This window comes from Mugil cephalus, chromosome 11 (assembly GCF_022458985.1).
Source record: "Mugil cephalus isolate CIBA_MC_2020 chromosome 11, CIBA_Mcephalus_1.1, whole genome shotgun sequence".
NCBI lineage: Eukaryota > Metazoa > Chordata > Actinopteri > Mugiliformes > Mugilidae > Mugil > Mugil cephalus.
The window spans coordinates 7,234,726-7,256,974 of record NC_061780.1 but is presented as its reverse complement, the minus strand read 5'-3'; the positions used below and the strand labels follow the sequence as shown (position 1 = coordinate 7,256,974).

Genomic DNA, 22,249 nt, shown 5'->3' with positions numbered 1-22,249 from the left:
TGCTCCAGCAGATATTTACGCATGCTTTATTCACGGACACACAATGATACATTGTTATTAAACTTGACGTCATGTTGGGAATCAGAAACAAGCTGTAAAATATAAAATCACCAGCCACTGTCATAAATGTACCATGAGTTTTTTTCAATAAAGCACGAATATCTTTGAAAGCTGAGCGGTCGTCCTGCAGTAGTGTGCGTGCGTGCGTCCTCACTGGAGTGGGAAGACATCCATCTGGCAGATTCGTGGGTACAAGAAGGAACAGGGGACATCGTACCAGATCTGATTGTAGCTGTCCACCACCACACAGTCCTCTCCGTCCTCCCCACCAGACTTGTTGTTGTCCGGTTCTGATTTCTCTGTGTTCCAAAATCTTCATATTGAAAACAGAAAAATAGAATAAAAATTAGCTTGTGAAATTTTCATTTATTTACCTCACATGAACCAGGTATCCGGAGCATTCAAAGCGAAGTTCAAGTTTACGATCAACTGTTTTCATAGTTGGGCTCAAGTTGCAGAGGGAACGACTGATGTCAGACATCATGACCGCTCGTGAGAGGAAGTCTATGCTGTTCCTAGATATGTTAAAGTGACTATTGTGACAAGGATGTTGATTTGTTATAATGATCAAATACGTGTTGCAAAATAGCAATTGCTCATTGGGGTTAATTAGGAATTGTGTTATATATTAGACAGAATCAGGCTACATATGTCAGTAAACCCTGACAGCAGACACGCATACAAGCAGGAGCTGCACTAAGTGGAATACATACATCTCTAGTTCACCTGTGTTTTCCCCACTATGAGAAATCAAAATGTATTCTAAAAAAGGGTCTATTGACTGGTCCTAAACATTTGGGTGACGTCTTCACCATGATCAGGCCAAAATACCTGCTACACCTGCTAAACAGAGAGATTCTTGCTGCCAAATAGCAAATGCTAACATTTGTGCCTTGCACTGCTCTGCTCACACACTGAACACACTGTTTGAGGTCTTTGAGGCAAGCTCAGCGAAGTCGTCTCAGTTGCATTTGTCATTGCTGATCCTCATGTCTGGCTCGACTTCAGACGCGTCAGAAAATAGTAACCCTTATTGTACTGCCAGCATTGTGAACATGCACAAAGTAAATCGTGTGTAGGTGTCACACCGTGTGCTGCCTTTACAGTATTTGAGACCTAAATAAAAGACAACAAGTGACAGCAAATCTGGAACACCAAGCCCTTGTTGTAAGTCTGTACATCCTCTGCAAATCTCTGTGTGTGTGGATAGAAGTTTTGCTCGTATTCACGTTTAGAGGGTGTTGAATGTATGCTTTTTGTTAGCACTGAGAGTGTTTGTCATGTCTGTGTCGTCTGTCTGTAAGAAGGCCACACTGTTTTGCGCATTAATTAAACATTACTTCATTTTAAGAATAATAAAAATGAATATAGAGAAGTGGCAATAACAGAGAATAAAACTGGATTAAAAGCCACATATATGGATTATATGCCACATAGCTCAGCCTATGGCTCCAGCACAGGATCTGGATAAACCCCACCTATTATGTGAGGTAAATGTCAATATCTCTCTTTGACATTTGTTAAGATTTTATACAGTTAAAATAAAGTCAGACCCTCATTAATGTGAATCTTGATCTGAAAAACTCCCAACACCGCTTTAAAATAAATTAAGTTTGAAGTTAACCAAGATTTATGCTAGCCTTATGCTAGCACAAGGTTTATGCTAGCATCATAATTGGTTATTATCTAGACTAACGGCTTAGAAAAATAAAAGCTACATCATATATACTGTGAAACCCATGTGTGTGTGTAATGTCCATGCAGATGGACACATTTAATTGACAAGTTATTGGTTAGTTATGGCTACCGTGCTAATGATAGAATGATAATACTAAATAACAGTAAGACTATTTTAATTTTCACTATTTCTGAGCATTAATAATTTTTCTGAGTAATTTCAAACTTTTAACAGTGATGGATAAACCCGGGAGACTGAGCAGAAGGTAAACTCAGCTCCATGACTATAGACGCTGGGATATTTAAGTGAGGGCCTTTTACATATATATTACACATTATATAACAATAACATTTATGGGTCCGTTAATAGTGAAAATAAGACAGTTATTTCAACATAGCACATCCGCCACATAGGGTTACACTGTAGAATCATCCCCCCCTCCATGTATCTAATATACGGCTCTAGTTTTCAGGTTCATCAGTGATGACAAACAGAAAGTAGCCAGTAACCAAGTGCATTTTTGAATGCACATTAACTGAATTTCATATAAAATCTTGCAGGCACTTTTTTTTTTTAATGATAAAGGGAATAATAAAAAAATAGAGCAATACTAGGTAACTTTGGCTGAACATTGTGTGCCGTACAGTTCAACTCTGAACCCACATTACACCGTCCAAGAACAGGCATTTTGAGGGAAAGAAAGATTGTTACAAGCCAGTGTACGATCCTATGACTTTGAAAATGCTATTTCAAAGTAACATAGTTTCCTGATATCGCTCTACACCCTGCGGATAAAATTCGATGTGATAGTTAACCCTTGCTGCTTATCACATCACACAAGCTATAACCAGACATTTCTGGTAAATGAACTCCTTTCTGTCATTTAGTCATTTCATACATACGGAGTTTGAAGCGTGGAGTTGTCCACCCATCTCCAGTCTCCTTCAGTCTCAATATCACTCAGCCCAATCCAGTAGTCTGTGTAAAACTGTCCGATCCTCCTGCCTTCTTTCTCCACAGCTTCCTAAAAAAAACATGTTGCATGCACCTTAATATTCCCAGTGTGACATAACCAATAAATTCAAAAACATTATGCAGAAACACTTACGTGCTGTTCTTTGGTGGTAAGTATGGCGAGGTGGCCGCCTATCTCTTTACATTTTTCTTTACTGGCGAGCCAGTCAAGCTTGTCAGAGCTGAAGAAAAGGCACCTATCCAGGACCTGGAGCCAGCCAGGAGGGCACCTGGTGCAGTTGATCACTGTTAGGACAGATGGACATAGACCAATAAAAAGCTAACAGTGTACGGAATGATGCACAACAGTATATTTAGGCAAATACTGAATTATGATCCATCAGCTGATGCCTGCATGAAGAGCCTAGTACCTGGAACCGAGCAGTTGAGTGCCAGGTCAGAGTACTTGTCACACAGAAGTTTGTAGTGGTTCATCACAGTGTTTAGTTTCAACTTTAAAATGGACAGCTCTCCCTCTGGACCTTCTGCTGCTTGAGAGGAAATTTCTGAAACCAGAAGGCCAAGCAGGACAAAGAAGATGGTGTGGCCTCTAATGCCCAGGGAGCCTGATGACAGACATCGTTAGCGTTATCGTACATGCAAGTAGGAGCACATTCTGTCACATCACTTGCCGAGCGAGCGTCACTTACCTTTGTTCTTGATACAAGTCATGGTGACTGTCAGCTCGCAGGATGTCACAAACTTTGGCTTCCTCTCTCCACACTTGACGCTTTATAGAGCAGTGTGTGTATTAAAGAAATGGGAGCGGAAAGTACAGATTGCACAAATCGACCAGACAGATTGGAGTGTTCATGTCCATCAAAGCATGCAAACTCAGATGGTGCAATATCTTGTGGCCAAGCCAGTGATGACCTGCCATATTGGATTAGATAAACTAACATTTGAGTACTGGCATGCAGCTTGTTTACCAAGTTCTCTCCCTGTTCCCAGCTATTTCTTTAAATTGGCACAGATTGAAGCCTAAAAAGAGTGACTCAGCACTGACCAGAAATGTGTGTGCATTAGTGTGTGTGTGCGCGCGTGTGTTTAGTTTATTGGTATTCTCTTCATAACAAGAACAGCTGCAACAATATCACCTCTTCGCCACACACACCAGATGCCCTCTTTGTAATTCCAACAGCCTGTCAAGATTTCTTTTTTTTTTTTTTTTGTATATGTCCAATTTATTTATTTATTTTCTTGGCACCTTATTCCCACAGCCATTGTCAGCTCCGCTGCTTCACGAGGTTTTGCTATTAAATCTAATTAAAGCAGAGGGTGTTTCAGTGATCGGTGTGCTAAAATGTCACACTTTCTTATCGCCTGCATCATCTCTGTGCTTTCCTCCTGACTCATAGCCTTCTCTTCTCCTTCTCTCTTGAAAAACAGACACATCCAGTTCCCAGCTGCACTCCCAGTTCCCGCCAGCCCCCTGTCTCAGCTCCAAATTTTATTTTGTAAGTCACGTCAGGAAAGTTGAAGGCACTCGCTGTATCTTTTCCACTATTTCTTAATGACTCGTAATGACTTTCTGACTCATCTATCACACATTTGCTATTGCAGGAATCAGTGTCTCAAAGCAAACGGAGCTCTGGGGTGAGGAAAATACTACGATACCGAGAGATTATGCAATGCAGGGCAAGTTGAGAAAGAGAGGAACCTGGAGAAATACATGACACTGAGCCAGAAAAGTCAGGACAGAGCCTTCCTGTTTGCCTGAAAAAAAAGAAAAAAAAAGAAAAAAAAGCAGGGATATCTCTCATCTCGGTAAAGTTTAGCTGCTTTTTCTGAGCACATTTGTTGAGTCCTGCTGCAGTGTGGTAGGCAGAGGTTAATTTCACGTGCCTCGATAAATCAACCGGTAGGGATAAATTTAATTTCAAGGAGAAATATTGCTGCTTGACAGCAGAGATACCGAAGCCTCTAGGGACGAGAGGAGGTGCGGTATAAAGAGAGACAAAGCGAGAAAAAGTGTTAACAAGGACCAACATGGAGGAGAGAGAAAACTACACCAGCCTGCACGACATCGCAGAGGAGTCAACAGCTCGAGGGAACAGACTCATTCTCGAACACGGCAATGGTATTTTGTCTGTATATGTTAGCAAAGAGATTTCATGTGTGTAAGAGCCACAGCTGGGCTTTAAAATATTTACTTAATGACAGTTCAGAGTTCATTCTACTGCGCTGGTTATCAGGAAGGAAGATGTTGGGCTTTGTTCCCAGACTAGAAACTTATGTAAAAGTATAAAGACAAAAGGATAAAAGTCTAGCATTCATTATGTTGCTAAATTAATATTTGCAGAAAAAGTATTAGTAGTACTTGCTATGCTGGCGAAACGCTTACCTCAACATTATTATAAGATTTTTATGTAAGTATGTTCATTTAAGTTTATTGTAATGAATCTGCCACATAAAGACATAATTATTATACATTATAAAGCCGCTTATATGTAGTGTATGTGCATCAATAATAACATAACAAAAAGCCTTTAACATGTTGTTAGTGTCAGGAGACAACCTGCTACCAGCACTATGAAATACACAAACATTTAAATTCACAACCTTTACATGTTCAGTAGTGGTTACCCCATATGTGGCAGCATGAAACTGAAATAAAGAGAATTTCCACTTCACTTCACTTTCAGTAGACATCTTTTGGGAATAGTCGACACTGTGAAGCTAAATTCTGGTCAAATGGTTCTGCTCTGCAATTTCCTCGTACTTAGAGTCTGGACACAGAGGACACCAGAGGATTAAAAGGGGTAAATTGACAGCTTCCATGCTGTGGACTGTTTTGTGTCTAATCAGGTTCCCAGGGACTGAAGCGGGGCATCGGGTGTTTGAAGAGTCGATCTGCTCTCCTGATACTTATTGGCTTTTTCGCCTCCATCTGTGCCAACATCATCCTCACTGTGCTCTGTGAGTATAAACAGTGTCTTGCGAGCTCTTGTGTTTCCTGCTGTCAAGTCAGAGTATGTGCTGTATGTTTTTGTACAAAATATTCAGGCACTAAACCAGAATTGCTTTCTAAAAAGTACGGTAAATTAAACAATGGTCCGTGTGAGCATTTTTAGCCTTTAAGGTGGCCTCGGTTCTCCTCACTAGGTTTCTACAGCTTTTAACTGTCTCTGCTGGTCTATCTCTCTGTGGGTTTCATACTATTCCACGCTGATTATTCCCTCTTTATTTCAGCTCAGTGTGCTTTTGGACAACTATAATTGGCAATAAAAAAGATAAAGCACTCTCTCCAGTCCAGTGAGGGTCATGTAATAGAAAAAGCAAAAAAAGTCCATAATTGTGAAATATTTCTCCTGCAGGGCCAACAGTCTCTGGCAGCTCAGCCCGATAATGTGCTTGTGAGGACACGGTCTCATTTAAAACAAACACCGCTGGGGCCGTACGCGTTTGATCTATTACCCCAGCTACCGCGTACACACAGGCAGGCACACACAAACTACTGGGGACATTGTGCGTATCTGAAACTGATGACTGACGTGCCTTGCAACAAGAGGGGGAAATAAAACGCGGCATCCTCCTATGGACAACTAGATCTGCAAAATGCTATATGACTTGTGATCGAGAAAAAATTCTACTTTAAGATTTCAGCCCCGTTACTGCCCAACGGGCAGTTAAGTGCTGCCATTGTGGGTAAGTTAAGATATATATACTTTACTTGGGCAAATTTGCCCTACTCAATAACCAATTATCTACCCAATTATAGTGTATTAGCTGCTCAGTAAACCACAGCTGCCAACAAAATGTTAGCTCTTTGTAACATACTAATCTCTCATATCTCTTTGAGCAGCATTTTATCATATCAGATTGTAGAAATGGTGTCAGGCTTAGGGTTAGCCGCATTTTTACTTCACAACAGCACCTGCACCTGTGTCTGTGACGCCGAAAGGTTACTAGGAAATGATAAGAAGACGCTTTTATTAAGAGGAACTCATTTTGCTAATACACACTGACACTAATGCATTGTTAACCACAGTGATGGTTGTGTCTTACAGTAATTTAAGATTAACAACAGCACTAAGCTCAATGTACTCAAGAACGATAAAAGGCGTAACTTTCAGTTCCTCTAAACCCGTCCGGTGAAAATATTTCTTCAGATTTAAAAGTCAATCTGAGACACTGTTTGTGTCTAAATGGCATCATTAAATCAGTTCCTCTTAGTAAAAGCTGGGTAGATATACTATAAGTTCATTATCAGTATTTATGACTTATATTACATCAGTTAGTCTTCTTAGAAATCATTAAGGACTTTTTTATATATTTTAGCAGGCAACGGGGAAGTGGCTGCACAAACAGAAGAAACATAAATGTGTGGAAATATCAGGCAATGAAACCAGATTTTAAATGATCATTTCATGCAGCCGCGGGGGAGCACATATAAACACAATTATTCCAGCCAGAGCGCCGATAAAACCTTATGGAGATTCACAGAGTGTGCCGAGCAGCGTCACACGTCTGGAGAGGCAGAAGAAAACACAACCATATGAAAATTTCATTTGTTCTAAGTCGTGATGTACCTGAAAAGGGAACAACATTCCCATCATCCTCTGCTATAGTTTGGCTGTAGTGCTAGTTTGATGATGTGAGCACGCTAGCACTGTGAGATCGAGTGTCAACGTCAATAAACACATTCTACAGCTGCTGGCATAGCTGTTGACACTTTAAATTGTTAAATTTGTGGATAATTGTTCAATGAGTCGGTTGGTCCTGACTGAAATATCTCACCGACTTTTCTGACAGGCAGTTTTATAGCTGCCTGTTGCGTGATCCGCACAGGTTGAATTCCTGGTACCACTGTGAGGTTGATATTTGTCTCACTGACTAGACTATAAGACATTTTCTCGTTCCTTCTTTCTCAGTGATTGGCAGGCCAGTGCCAGTGCCAGAAGCCCCTCTGGACGCTTCACCCCTGCGTTTGAAATCAGTGCAGCAACGTTACATCCACCTATGTGAGGACTACACCGCCCTGGGACAGAACTGTTCGAAGACAGGTGACAGGATGTGGATAAAATATGTACCCGATCTTCATTTCCTGCTGTGTCTGATTTACAGTTCTGCTCCTCCCTTTATCCTGCTTTCTCTCTCTCTCATTAACAGTGAAGCGGTGCAGGGAGTGTCCTGAGGGCTGGCTCCATGTGGGGAATCAATGTTACTATTTCAGCAGTGACAAGCTGGACTGGCTGAATAGCAGAGACAGCTGTGAGGAGATGGGGAGCCATCTTACCATACTGCACACCATGGAACAGCATGTACGCAGCTTAATGTGTGTGTGTGTGTGTGTGTGTGTGTGTCGCTGAACTGAACGCAACATGTCAGCGAACCTCAATGACTGAAATGAACACTGCTGTGCCCTGCTGACCAGCACAGGTGTTACCTATTCCCCTTAATTGGGTCAGTTACTGTATGTTGTCAGAGAAGAAGACCAGAGACACGAGGGTGTGTGTAACAATGCTCCCTGTAGTTGCACACACAAATGCCTTTCCCTGGCAAGGTGACTTTATCTAGTCTCTTCTTCTGCAAGTTTAGTGGTTGATTGAAGTTAAGGGCACCACAGGACCTTTTTTACAGCCGGCGTTACAACAGCGACGTGTGATAGTGAGCCACTATGAACAATACGGGGATCCAAGTTGTGGTTAAGTCCGTAAAGACTGTGGTGTAATAGGTCTATAGGGATCCTCCACATGCGACTGTATTTTCGCAGACGATTAGACCTCTATTTTGATAGACTTGTGGCAAGTGATGTGGCTTAGTTGTACATAAAGTTAATGCATCTAATACAAGAGGGTTTTTATCAAAGACAGTTTGCCTTGTCACACTTGGAAAAGAATTGGTGTAAATATTAAATTTGAGGCTTGTGATATATGCCAGCATTTACAATACGGCACACCGTTTCACAGGCCACACTGACGTGAAATATTTCTCTAGTTGAAATCTTACTTATTAGAGATCCCAACGTAACAAAGATGATAAATAAAAAGATCCAGTGAGCTTCACACCCCAAATATATCTACAATATATATATTTATATACTGTAGATCCTTGAATCTGCCAGAGATATATCTTAAGAAGAAGTTGATATACTCTGCCTCAATAGAGCTGATTATCAATAGATGATCAAAAGAAAATCAATAAATAATCAACTGTTATCAACAAATATCAAGAGATAACAACTGATCGGGCCAGTGTCTCCCGACTGAGGTCGTTATATGAGGTGCTCTTTGTTCTGATTGGGCTTGTTGTTATTTTTAGGATTCTTTGGAAAAAGAAGCAAGGAGAATTGGTGGGTTTGATTACCACTTCTGGATCGGCCTGTCTGACATAGAGAAGGAAGGAGACTGGAGATGGGTGGACAACACAACCCTGGAGTACAAGTAATAGTCTCTATCTATCTATCTATCTATCTATCTATCTATCTATCTATCTATCTATCTATCTATCTATCTATCTATCTATCTATCTATCTATCTATCTATCTATCTATCTGCAACTGAGGTTGTCATCCTGCTTTTTTTGCATTTGCAATTTTTATATTATTTTTATAATATTTTTTTTTATACTGGATAAAATGAGGAACCTAAAAGATCAAAAACCAAAACAAACAAACCCAGAGCTTAAAGGCATACACATGTGAATATTTGATAAGGGTAAAAATGTATTCAGATATCAAACCTCAGAGCCTCAGAGTTCAAATAAATCAAGGGGTTGTGTGAGGTGAGCTTGTGTTTCACATAAATGTTCACAGCTGTTATCTATAGCTGAGCCTATCCTTTACACTTTCCCTCTCTCTGTCTCCTTCTGTCTCAGATATTGGAATCCGTCGAGCTCAGAGCCAGATAACCACCAGTCAGGAGGGGAACACGGAGAAGACTGCGCTACTTTAGACAGCCACTCAAAGACGTGGTTTGATGTTCCCTGTGAGTTTCATTATAAACGAATCTGCCAGATGGATGCCATTCAGTTCAACTGATTTTTTTTTTTTTAAGGTGAAAATGTGACACAATTTAATAGTCTAGAAACTGCACGGGGGTATGAATAAAATGTAAAAACAAACAAACAAAAAAAAAACATAAACATCATTTGTTAAATGTTTGGGATAAATGATAATATGCTCCGACATACAGTTGTTTTTTTGTTTTTTGTTATTTTTTGTTAAGATTCTAGTGGCCAGAAAGCTCCACAGTATGTTGTTGAATTTCAATGAAAGAAAATATGCACATTTAATTTTATACTGATTTTATACAATGTTGTAAATGTTTAATCAAAATTGTTATTACACTAATGTTGGGTAAATAATACCTTATTGCAGAAAATGACTACGAATGTTGTCACTGTCTGTATGTCATAGAAATTTGGACAAATGATTCTGTTTTAGTAACAACACTGTATCATAAATGTGTGTGTTATCCCTTTAAGATGCGTCCTGTTGCTTCTCTACAGTTTTCAGTTCGTCAGTTTGTCAATAAAATATTTTTTATAGTCTGACTCTTCTGGTCTGGTCCCTTAATGTGCCTTTGGCCTTGTAAGCTCAGATAAGAGTGACTCCAACCGTTTTTGCTTGAAACAGTTTGAAACAAATTAGTGTCTTAGTTTGGATGCAAGTTGTAAGACCTCAGCCAAAACAGTGATTTTGCACAATTTCTGACTACATGTGCAATCAGTCAGACTAACTATTTGCCTTTACAAAGGTCTGATCTTAGAGGAAACACATAATGACATATGATATAATACATCCACCTAGGTTTATTTCTTTTTTTCTTTTTTTTTTATCATTTAGTGGTCGCTCATATTTCTGTTAAGACCCAGAGTTGGTCGTGAACCCAACGTTGGGAACCACAGCTTAATGCTGAAGAAAACTGCTCATTGTGTGCCCCCGATCACCGCTGGATGCCGCTGTTCTCTCTGGTCCGTGGAGACAAACGTCGATCAACAGCTGTCCTTGTCCCGCCTACTTCTCTCTACCGTCCAATCAGAGACTACGTTGCTTTGTTGTCGTACGTGTGCTGACAGCGGAACTGAACAATCGAGGAGGCTATCTACCATAAACCAACACAACAAGGTAATTTTCAACGCACAAATCCGCATTTAGCCACTCTTGTACAAACACAGTCGTGTACTTCTTACTTTCTGGTCATCTGTGCCGTTTGGTGGCATTATTTAAACCACTACAAAGGCTTAAAATGAACCGAGGCCTAACGTCAACGGTGAAGTGAAGCCTTGCGGTTGGTTAGCAGTTAGCAGCCCGGCTAGCATGACACATTGAGCTCAAGGAATAGCTAACACAAATGTAAACGAGAACGTCCAGTATAAAAAAACAACGACGTACTTAAAACCAACGGGTTGTTTCGCAGGTCTGATACGTAATCTGTTGCATTCAGTCATTTGTTGGAGGCAGAAGGGGTCATTAGCCTTAAAGTGAGGACGCTGGTGATGTAGCTGTGAAGCCGGTTAATACACGAGCAAAGAGTTGGACTAAGATCCTGACCTTAACCACTCTGTACGTGAAGTCTCTTAAAACGCAGATTTTCATCCATCCTGTTTATGTCAAACAACGTTGATGGTGAGATATTGGAACCGTAAATTGCTGAGTTCAACTGATTATTTTAGTGACTGCTGTTTTATTCACTTTGAAAGCAATTTAGATTCTGGTGTTAGACTTTTTATTAGACCCAACAAACAATTCGGGAAATAAACGATTTATATTTGGGCAAGTGTGGTGGGCATTTCTGGTTTTATCAGATTAATTACATACCAGACAATATAACACGTGTTAAAGATTATAGCTTAAATATGAATCCATTCTTAACTTGCAAATGCTGTAATTTAGATTATTAGCCTTTTATGTCATAATGCACATGTTGACAGTGGGCATGACATTGGGAGCCACGCTCTCCTTTTACACATTAAACCAAACAACAAATATAATTGTCTTGCACTCTTAACACCAGGGGGTCTCTTTAAGCCTACAGATTAATTTGGTTTTACATTAATTGAAACTACGGTTGTTCTGATTGCAATCGGGCGATTGTTATTTAAAATGATTGGGTCAAACCAGATCTCGGATTTAGCACGTTGCCAAGCCTGAGCTTTTGTATTTGTTTCAGGTTAAGTTTAAGTTTGCAAACTGATTATTCAGTTAAAACCATCCAGCAAGCGTGTTTTTGAACAACAAAGAATGGTCTGTTTGTTGTGCTTCAAATGATAAGAAAACCTTAGAAAAGTAGAGTGATTCAACTTTCATAGGCCTGGATTTTGATGCATATTGAACTTAACTGCACAGTGCAGACATGAGGTAAGAGAATACAAGTAGGGTTAAAAGACACCTATATGAATCACCGTGAGAGGAGACTTTGTACATTAACAAAGCATGGATTGAATCGGGAATCAGGGATATATATATATATATATATATATATATATATATATATATATATATATATATATATATATATATAGATGATACTCAATATTAAGTCTTTGTGGTCTGATACAATCTCAAAGCCAAAAGGGAACAAAAACAAAGTCTGTTTTCACTTGCGACTTCACAATAACCTCACACTGTTCAACTATCCTGTTTTACTTAGATTTAAAACAGTTTAAGTCACCATATATATTCTGTGTCCAGTCCGGTCTTCGTCGAATCTGTGCATTTTTATAGCTGAATCATCTGAGTTCAGATCCTAGTATCTGCCCTTATGTTTCAAAAGAAGGAGTTTACGCCTAAGAAAACTCCTGTAGTGCCTTTCATCAACAGACAAATCTGTGTTATTCATGTTAATGCACATTATTGCACCTTATTAAACCTTCCTATGTGTGTAATATTTATTTACATCCACCTTTGTGTCTTGTACATTTGATCATATGCTAATTTTGTACTTTATTGCTCATACCATTTTATTTTGTCTTGCTACAGTTTTGCTTATATATATATTTTTTTAATTTGATTTGAATCTTATTTTATTTTATTATATTTTATCTTTCTTGTTAGATGTGGTTCTCAAGAGTGTTTTTTATGTGCAACTAAGCTACTGTGACCAAGCAATTTCCCTTGTGGATGATTTATGTCTAAGTCTATCTTCAGACTCAGATTACATGATAGATTTTGTTTGAAGAGGGCAAAGAATTTCTAATAAGAGTTTACATTATATTGGCAAAAGTGCTATTTAGTGCATTTCGGGTATAATATGCAACAGTGAAAGCCTATACAACTGACAAATCCAATTTTGTGTTTCCGTCTTGTCACCACGTACCTATTCATTACTCTAAAAGGGCTTTTATGCTGTTTGCTTCTCCAACGCAATTGTGAAGCTTAAACTACTTGTCACAACAAAAAAAGCAATAACAATGACAAAACAAATCAAATGTAAAACATTTTGAATAGGTCTTGTGGTGCCTGGAGTTTAAGGGTTTTTATACTAATTGTATTTCTTCACATTATGTATTACAAAATTAAAAAGACATTAGAATAATAGACTACATAAATGTGCAGCACAGTGATAATATAGTGTTCTCCAAGAAACTGTGCTTCAACATACAGCAATGCACACATTTTCACTTTGGAATTCTTGAAATGTTTTATTTTTATATATCTGAGTTTTGTATGTAACAACTGCATCTTGCATATCGATCTGGCCATCTCTCGCCGTTATGCAGTCAGTCTTGCCCTTCTTTTAAATTCAGTGGAAGTATGCAGATGGATCTAGTCCTGCCTCAGATCCACTGCTTTGTTTGCCTTTTAAAAATACAAGACATGATAAGAAGTAGCGTTTCTGAGACACAGTGTAGTTTAATTACTTAGATTTCAACACGTGTGTGTTCATCTGTTCTGTCTGTTACATTTGCTCTTTGGTCCTCTTTGATAGTGGACCAGGGGGACGACATATGGAGTCTGTGTACATGTGCAACTAAATGCTTCATCTCTGTGGTGATATAATACATCCGTGTCATCGGCACTGGCTGAGAATAATGAAATAGAACCAAACAGACAAGTATTAATGCAACAGAGAGTCTGGATACCCAGACTCTCTGTTGCATTAATTTTAGGAAGCACCCTCAGGTAATGAAGCTAGTCTGATGCAACTGCAATCATTTTATTATGCATCTGTAATACTAACTTGCCTTGTGTGCCATGATGTGTCTACTGGGATTAAGCTCTTAAAATATTCAATCAAAGTCAATTGAACGTCTCCACACATTGGGGCTTTTAAAGTGTACACAAGTAAGATTAAAGTGAAATTAAGTTGTGCTGTTTGTTTGATTCAGTTAATAGTTCAATGTACGGAAAGCAAATAGGTATTTCACATCCGAGAAGGGTTCTCTTTATGCGTTTGTTTCTGGGATGCACATTCTCCATTCTAAATATCTGCTTCAGGCACAGACAGATTCATGTCACTACTTGGATAATTATTCTGGCATTGCCTTCAGCCCGAAGTGCATTTGCATCGTGTTTCTGTGCAGAGAATGGGTTGATGAATATACATGCCCTGCTTCGCATTCATTACACTTGTTGCCCACATTTGGCTACTAATGCAGCTCCTCTGCCTGTCTGAGGAGCTCTCCATGTAGTTTTAGGGTTAAGCTCACTGGTCAAGAGTACGTGGCTGTTAGACGTTACATTAAGGGAGAATTGTTCATCTGCATAGATGTCCTTTCATCAGGCAACAAGTGGATGTGTTTTAAGGGGACATGATATGATATGCTGTGGAGTCTTAGTTGTTGTTGTAAGTATGAGTATTTTTGACTTGATGTCCCTCGGCTGCATTAATAAAGTGGTAGAGCTAAGGCAATAAGAGGTTCATTCCTTGAGTTTTATGCTAATTGCTCTGCTGTGGATCTGCATGTCTGTAGTCTTCTTGGCCAGCATGCTAACTGTGTCTCTGTTACCTGTATCCCCGGACTTCAGATGGAGGTGGAGCAGCTCCTGTCTCTGTCAGGCTCGGCACTGGCCCAGGCTGTCAGCTCTCTGCTGGAGACCCCAGGCCTCTACGTTTTCTCTGACATCCTGGAGCTCCCTAACGTCAGAGAGGTAAAGGCACCCTTGCATTTCATCTCCTCCACAATCTTTGTCCTTTGGGATCTTGTGAGACCTGCCATAAAAGAAAGTATATCATATCTTACTTTTGTTAGTGTAGCCGAGACGCATGTGATCAACCAAACCACATTCAGACAATTCAGTGTTTACGTAGAGTCAGCACAGGTGCTTTTCCTGACCACACAGGACCACACGTATCATCTACATAAGCAGAAAAGTGCATACATTTGTGCTCTATTGATCAAAGTCCAATCAACACACATTGTATTGTGTGCAGGATAACATATTATTCATGCTGTATGTTAAACTTGCAAGTCAATGCGCAATTAAATACTTATTTAGCAAGTGAAAGCTGCTTGTAGGGGAGTGTTGGCAGAGAACATTTATTAAGACTTTCAGACACATTAAGGAGCCATGCAATCGGAGTGCATTTGTCCTTATGCATTAAAGGATTGTATCAAGGATTGTGCAAGTAAAATGGAAACAAGCACCATTTCAGTTAATGGCAGAGGACATTGTGTCAGATATTTAATATCTGAGTTGAAACGGAGAATGAGAAATACAGTAAGGATATAGTGAGATCTGTTAGTGGTTGAGTCAATAGGCAAATAATAAATTACCACCAAGGTTACCTTAGACAAAAGAGCAGCCACCTTTTAATACAGCACAAAGCTTTACCTATCTGCTCTTCTTGTATATGTATTTATCTATTTTATTTTTTTAATGACTAAAATAATCATTTGTCAGTTTTTCTCCTCTCACAAAGCGGTCCTCTTGCAGAACAAAAACGTACTTGCATTTCCAAAATTGTCCTCTTTTTTCAAACTGTATTTGTGGTTCAGCAGCACAGAACATTTTCTCTTGCTCTTGGCTGCTCTCCAGACACGCATAACTCTTGTCAAATCAGTGTGGTAATTATAGAAGCCAGATGAACTGCAGCTAGGCCCATTAACATCTTCAGACTTGGTAAACACCCAGCTAAACTGACAAAATGCAGTGACGCAGTTTTTCTGCCACTTCTGAAGGAAGGAAGGAGGGAAGGTTAGGATTTTACTAAATATAATAGATATTCACTGAGGTGTTTAGGATGAAAGACAAAACTATTTAAAAACTGAAAAATAAAGAAATGAAATTGCTTTAATAAAACAGAGATAATGAAACTGGGTTGATTTCATTTGCTTTGTTATTTGAACATTGAGCAAGGATCTAAAATCTAATGAAGAGAGATTCAGACAATCATCAGGGATAGATTTATGAATGCAGTCCTCCTTAGATTAAGGTGAATTTGAATATACATTAAGCAATCAGCTCTTTGTACGGTCTTTCTTATTTTTACTCTCTCTGAATTCAGAGTTGCTAGTTGTATACTTTCATCATTACTTTCCATCACATCATTTGCTCTTTTCATCTTCCCTCTGTACCACAGCTGGAGAATGGGCCTCATGCACCGGTGTACCAGCTCCTGAACCTCTTTGCCTATGGAACCTACTGCGACTACAAAGGTATTGCAGTGACAGCGTATTGTTAATAAGTAATGGGGTGACCATGCAACTCGTTTATACCGAACTGTATTTTTTTGCTGCAAAGTAGGCACCTTGATGCAGAGTCTTTGAACGTCCTCACCTGAAACACTGCTGGCAGGTTATTCACAGATAAAATTACTGGATTACTTACCTTCTACACTATCAGTGTTATCTGTGTTGTAGAGTAAGTTCCATAAATGGACAGTAAACAAATCTTTTGTAACTTCATTTGATCTCTGCGTAACGCATCGGGAACGTTCAATAAGAACTAGAATGATAATTATGTCTAATTTTATGCCGAATATCAACCAATAGCCTGGAAACAGAATGTAGCCTACTTTATTGTTCCCATTCCTCCTGAATCATACCGTCGTGGAGCCACTTTACTTTCATAAAGCTGTGTAGTGGAGCCCTTAGGGGAGCTGTCAGAGCTGCTGTCTCAGGGGGTGTGAGTCCTGTCACCTCAGAGGAAAGTCAGCAGGAGTCACTGGAGCTGGACTTCCTCCTGACTCTGTTCTCCGACTGCTCAAACAGCCTCACACTCACCTGTGTGTAATATTACACTGCAAAGTAATAAGGTGGTGCTTCAATTATACGTGTGACCCTCAGCAAAGTGTCAACTCTGGAGTATTCTCCATTGAGTCTCTTATTTTATTCTGTATCTTTGTCCCCTGTTTTAGAGAGAGCAGCCTCTCTTCCAGAGCTGACCCCAGCACAGAGAAACAAACTCCGTCATCTGTCCATCATCAGCTTGGCTTCAAACCTCAAGGTATATGTCCATTCTTGTGTGTCACAGTTTTTACATAAAAGCGCAGATGAACTATAATGTTGTATTGATTTGTATTTGACTTTGCTATTTTATTCAGACACACAGTCCTTCTCAAGTTTGTTTGAGGTCGCTTTGTTAAGTTATTATTGTTGTCCAAGTCATTTTTAGATTGTATACCTCGCTCTCCACATACTTGATTAAGTACAGCTTTTCTTCAGGCACACTCCTTGCCACTTTCCAGCTATATTGCACCTTCTGCCCTTTTCTTTCTCTGCTCCTGATAAATAATTGATTCATTATTCTCACCAGTGCTGTAGCTTTTTTTTTCCTTTAACCTAATCTCACTTTCCATTAACATTACTCCTTTCACTCCTGCTCCCTGTTTTTCTCCTTAACATGTCACTGATTTCCCTACATGTGGGCTTGAACTCTCTAATTGCTCAGCGAAGGATTGTTAAATTTCAGACTCCTTTCTTCTTCCTCCTGCAGTGACATTTAAACAAATTAGCATTTTAACTGTAACATTTTTAGAGGATGGAAATTGGCTGTCTGTTTACCTAGACTTTAAAAAGGAGAATATGGGTATTAAAGTCTCCTTATGTCTTTTTTTTCCCCTAAGTGCCTGCCGTACTCGCTGCTCCTGCAGCAGCTTGAGCTGAAGAATGTGCGGGAGTTGGAGGACCTGCTGATCGAGGCTGTTTACTGTGACATCATCCAGGGCAAACTGGACCAGAGGAACCAGCAGGTGGAGGTAGACTGCAGCGTGGGTCGGGACCTCGGACCCAACGAGCTCCCCAACATAATCAACACGCTGCAGGAGTGGTCAGTGTCCCATCTACGCGTCTGTGCACACACTTTAGATTTATGTCTCAATTGTTTTCCTAACAGGCAGTCTACCTCCCGCCCGCTCCTTTTGTTCTGTCTCAGGTGTACAGGATGCGAGGCGGTGCTGTGTGGCATCGAGGAGCAGGTGTCAAGGGCGAACCAGTACAGAGAGAGCCAGCTAAAGGTTAAAGTCCAAGTGGAAACAGAGGTTAGTCGCTCTTTCCTCCCCACCCCCGGGAAATCCGCTTTTTTGTTGTTGCTCCCGAATAATTTGCATTTCCCCATCTCATCTGTGCTTTAATAAATGGAAACCTGTACGAATAGAGATCACTTTCAGTGTGACAACATCACACAGTTGTTTGAACGTCTGACAAAAATGAAAGTGATTGATTTTAGTTCTTGTGTTTACACTGATCAGGCATAACATTAAAACCACTGATAGGTGAGTGAGTGACATTGACCATCTTGGTCTGGGAAACCTGGCATTCATGTGGATTTTACTAGGACATGTACGAGACCAGACCAGGCACCACCACCCCATAGCAATGGCAACAGTATGCAGCCCGACACACACAGACAAACGCAAAAATGGTTTAACAAAATAAATACTTTTTATTTCGCTTGATACTTGATTTCGATGATACTAGCCCCCTTAGCTTTACATTCATTTGACTGACAGCCAGCCTCAGTGCAAGTTTGTTTAGTTTGCTTTTGTTGCCTTCAGTGTAACACCAACAACGGTGGCTGCCCGTCAGCTGCTGTCAATCAGGCGCACTGACACACCTCTCTATTATTAGCATCCTTACTTGAGACTTGAGCAGTGATTCTACTGGTGATGTGTGATTGCTACAACTGTCTGGAGTTACAAGAATCAAGCGGGTCTTCCAAGGTTATGGTCGTCTTTGCCTGAACTTCCCGCTGCGTGTAAGAGAGCAGCAAGCTTACAGTCTGCAGAAAAGAGGTGGCCGTGTCCTTGAGAGACCTTTATTTGTCTCTCTGAACTATGAAGCTCATGTTAGCTTCAAATAAACTACATCTGTACTACAAACAGTGACAGTAGATGTTGGGAGGGATTCATTATGAACAGGAACAGGTAAAAGCAGACACATTGTTTATTGTTCGAAGACAGACTTGAAAGAACGTCGTCCTCCTCCGTAGTGTTGCATTTTCATTCTCTCGCTCTTTTTAATTTCCGTGTTTTCAGGTGTCAAACCTACAGAAGACGTTAAAGGCCAGCGCTGCCTCTCCGTCGTCAGGGCCCGCCCCTGCGGGAGCCGCCTCCAATCAGGACGCAGACCAACCGGCGGAGCCACGTGACCCCGCCTCCTCTCAGGAACCTCGACAACCAGGCAAAAAAAGTTCAAAGGTGAAAGGGTGAGTACTGTCACATCACCTTTGTGATTTTGTGGCTACTCAAAGAGGGCAGCCGAATGTTGTGTGCACAAAATTCTGAACTTTCTTTATAAAAGGAACCACCTGGAGTCTGCTTAGAACTTGCTTTGATTTTTTTTTTCATGGCTAAATGTTTCTCATATTGAACACACAAAATGTGTTTGGCCATGTAGAAGGAGAATGATTTACTGAAATGATGTTTCATTCAGAATTGTTGAAGCATTCTTGTGTTGAGGTTGTTGTAGCAAGAAATGTTCGTTCATTCCCACAAGCCACAAAACTGGAACAATAAGCTGCGTGTGGAGGCTTTTTAACATTAAGTTTCTTTTATTGCTTCTTCTTTTTTTGCTCTGTAAAGTGCTTTGTAACTGTGATTTTTGAAAGTTGTTTTATAAATGTGAAGTTCCATAGGTTTACCTGTGGCACTATAAAGACTACTTCAAACACTAAATGAAAGCCATTAGTCCGGTGTTCTTGTTGAGAGCGGACGTTAATTCAGCAGAGAGCCACTATGTTTTCATTTTTTCAATAAACGGTAAAAAGCCAGCTGCTGGTGTAAGTGGTTTGTCTGTGTGTGTGCGCGCGTGTGCGCGTGTGTGTGTGTGTGCGTGTGCGCGCGTCTGCCTGCATGAAGTAGCTTTATTATCAGATGCACATCAGTGTTTTACAGTGGCACTATGAGCCTGCTATCACGGACTCTTGTTTTTCTGTTCCGCTTCCATCCGGCCCAATTACCGACGGCTAATTTCACATCTGTCCTGGATTGTAAAATGTCACTGGATATACAAATGCCCTGCGTGTTTGTTTCCTGAAAGAACCGTCTCCCCCTCCAGATCAGACTGAGATGCTTTTCATGTCTCCTGTTTATGTTGTTCTTGCTGCGTTGAAAGCAGTGATTATCTCCTAGCTGCCTGTCACGTTTTTCATGAAGCGTAGAGCCCTGTAATTTTCATCACTCAGCAGCTGCTCTTCATTCGAATGAAGATCCACTCGATGTTTAAAAATCAAAATTAATGATAGCTTAACCTCAATCCTCGAATTAAAAATAGGGTTTGACACCATTTCTTTGTAAAGCTATTTAAGGGATGAGACTGATGCAGCAGTTATTATTAGAAATGGGTTTGTTGCCAAAATTCCTTTAGTTTGCCGAAACTGAAAATCCACTGAGATGGATTCAAATGCAGAAAATCCTGACGGTAAATATTTTAACACAAAGGCACTTTTGCACTCAGGTTGCATGAGTAATGTGTTGTTTCAGTAGAGCATGCAGAAAGTCAACATGTAAAGACATCAGATAACTTCTCAAACAACCAAACTCAGTATTCTTTATTGACTGTTTCCTGCCCAGGCTGCGTGGCAGTGGGAAGATCTGGTCCAAGTCCAACTGAGGACAAGAGACTGAGGTGTGGCGACAGTGGCACTGATGGACACTCTCACTAATTAACGGACACAAGGACATGTTGACGGACAAATGGATACATTAAGAGATGCGAGCACTGTTTCACAGACACCCTCGTCACGTACGCTTGCTACAGTACAACCAGGAAGCTTCATGGGAACTTTTCTAATCACCAGATCTCCGCTTGATGGATTCAGAAACACACACTGGCTGATGGATAAAACAGGTGTGACATCCACTCTTGCAGTTGTTTAAAGCCCAACAGGTGGACTGTCAGTGTAAATACACATAGCACTTGTAACTCACGGAGACAGAATGTGCGGCAGGAGTCAGTTGCCTTTGTCCAGAAACAGGAATCAGTGTATTTGACGCCTATGTGTGTGTGTGTGTGCATCTCTGTTGGTTTAAAATGCTTTCTTTTGATTTAGATTGATTCTATGTTGCTTTGTATTTTCTCTCTGCTGAGTTGAGACATGTATAAAATCAGAATATAAATTGTTGGAAAATAAAATGAAGCCGTGTATCTTGACTGCCTCATTAATGTCACTGTCACTTCTTTTATTAAATGCACTTCAAAGTGCATCTCTGGAGGGTGCACTGCTAAATGTTAACTCGCAGAAGGGGGCTACCCGTTAGGAGGTCAAGCCATTAATTAGGGCACGTCCCCAAAGAGACTAATGTATTATAGAGCTGAGGCTTCCCCTGTGCGTTACCAGCATGACTACACATACATCCACACGCGCACCGGACGCATCCATATTTCATTTGAGTATGTTTGGCCACGAGCTTCTATTCCAGTGTCGAAATTGCCTGCTGAAATTGCCTGCCACCCTTTCTTGGACCCCCATCACTGAGTCAAAAATTGCGTTAATCGCACCGCTCCCGTCCATCTCTTCGCTCTTGATCCGGTTTTCAAGATGTCATCCCGCACGACACTAATGGCGGCAATTAGCTGACCACCAGCTTTAGTGGAGAAGGCAGCAGACAGGAAAATTATGACCCTGTTTCATTAACCCTGCATCTTTCTCAGCCCCCACCTTCTCCCGGCTCCCCTCCTCATCTCTATAAATAGTGGTGTTAATTTCAGTCAGTGTGATCGTCATTGGTTCACATATTTTACCGATCAGAGCTGTGAATTCTAACAGCTGTACACCTCAAGGTGTTTTTGAGTGAAAGTGGGGTGGCTGCTGGTGTATACTTAGAGCGGCGAGACAGAGGCACACTGGGCTGTGTTGTGTTTTATTACAGCTTTTAGCATGTGAGCACGGCATGCTCGGGCTCACGCCTAACTTCTGCGTTAGTTGTCCGTCCGTGGTGGCTTACGGATTGCTGCAGTGTCCCCTGGAACGCGTCTCATAACTTGACAACCATTAAAACGTACGAGTGGAAGCCGGCCAATCAATTAGTTTGATTGATCAGTAAAATGCCCAGAGGAGATGGAAACACTGGCTGTTCAGCAGACTGGGGAGGAATCTCAACACACTCGAGTGGCATTTTTCTCCCTCTGCCCGCCTCGATTTTATTGACATCTATTTGAAAAACTGCG

At 40.5% G+C, this 22,249-nt stretch overlaps 3 protein-coding genes across 3 annotated transcripts; 2 read left to right on the top strand and 1 right to left on the bottom strand.

Annotated features, from left to right (window-relative positions):
- Positions 1-3: 3 nt before the first annotated feature.
- On the bottom strand, positions 4-3,560 carry LOC125016774 (perlucin-like protein). Its single transcript, XM_047599458.1, has 5 exons — positions 3,403-3,560; positions 3,124-3,318; positions 2,847-2,998; positions 2,641-2,762; positions 4-373 (listed from the first exon to the last, which is right to left on the bottom strand). The coding sequence occupies exons 1-5, from the start codon at positions 3,422-3,424 to the stop codon at positions 211-213; spliced, it is 654 nt and encodes a 217-aa protein (XP_047455414.1). The 5' UTR covers positions 3,425-3,560; the 3' UTR covers positions 4-210.
- Positions 3,561-4,285: 725 nt separating this feature from the next.
- Positions 4,286-10,249, top strand: si:ch73-86n18.1 (uncharacterized protein LOC564061 homolog). Its single transcript, XM_047599457.1, has 6 exons — positions 4,286-4,832; positions 5,561-5,671; positions 7,627-7,758; positions 7,865-8,016; positions 9,017-9,138; positions 9,572-10,249. Exons 1-6 carry the CDS (start codon positions 4,742-4,744, stop codon positions 9,732-9,734), a joined length of 771 nt encoding a protein of 256 aa, XP_047455413.1. The 5' UTR covers positions 4,286-4,741; the 3' UTR covers positions 9,735-10,249.
- Positions 10,250-10,678: 429 nt separating this feature from the next.
- Positions 10,679-21,232, top strand: cops7a (COP9 constitutive photomorphogenic homolog subunit 7A). Its single transcript, XM_047599442.1, has 8 exons — positions 10,679-10,823; positions 14,667-14,789; positions 16,222-16,297; positions 16,999-17,087; positions 17,707-17,909; positions 18,015-18,120; positions 19,117-19,286; positions 20,653-21,232. Exons 2-8 carry the CDS (start codon positions 14,667-14,669, stop codon positions 20,690-20,692), a joined length of 807 nt encoding a protein of 268 aa, XP_047455398.1. The 5' UTR covers positions 10,679-10,823; the 3' UTR covers positions 20,693-21,232.
- Positions 21,233-22,249: the final 1,017 nt, after the last annotated feature.

Excerpts from the sequence above, each read along its gene's own strand:
- si:ch73-86n18.1 (XM_047599457.1), top strand. The coding sequence starts at position 4,742 with ATGGAGGAGAGAGAAAACTACACCAGCCTGCACGACATCGCAGAGGAG. Across the intron at positions 4,833-5,560 it reads CATTCTCGAACACGGCAATG|GTTCCCAGGGACTGAAGCGG; the intron begins GTATTTTGTCTG and ends GTGTCTAATCAG. Across the intron at positions 5,672-7,626 it reads CATCATCCTCACTGTGCTCT|TGATTGGCAGGCCAGTGCCA; the intron begins GTGAGTATAAAC and ends CTTCTTTCTCAG.
- LOC125016774 (XM_047599458.1), bottom strand. The coding sequence starts at position 3,424 with ATGACTTGTATCAAGAACAAAG. Across the intron at positions 3,319-3,402 it reads GACTTGTATCAAGAACAAAG|GCTCCCTGGGCATTAGAGGC; the intron begins GTAAGTGACGCT and ends GTCTGTCATCAG. Across the intron at positions 2,763-2,846 it reads TTACCACCAAAGAACAGCAC|GAAGCTGTGGAGAAAGAAGG; the intron begins GTAAGTGTTTCT and ends TGTTTTTTTTAG.
- cops7a (XM_047599442.1), top strand. The coding sequence starts at position 14,667 with ATGGAGGTGGAGCAGCTCCTGTCTCTGTCAGGCTCGGCACTGGCCCAG. Across the intron at positions 17,088-17,706 it reads GCTTGGCTTCAAACCTCAAG|TGCCTGCCGTACTCGCTGCT; the intron begins GTATATGTCCAT and ends TTTTCCCCTAAG. Across the intron at positions 19,287-20,652 it reads AAAAGTTCAAAGGTGAAAGG|GCTGCGTGGCAGTGGGAAGA; the intron begins GTGAGTACTGTC and ends TTTCCTGCCCAG.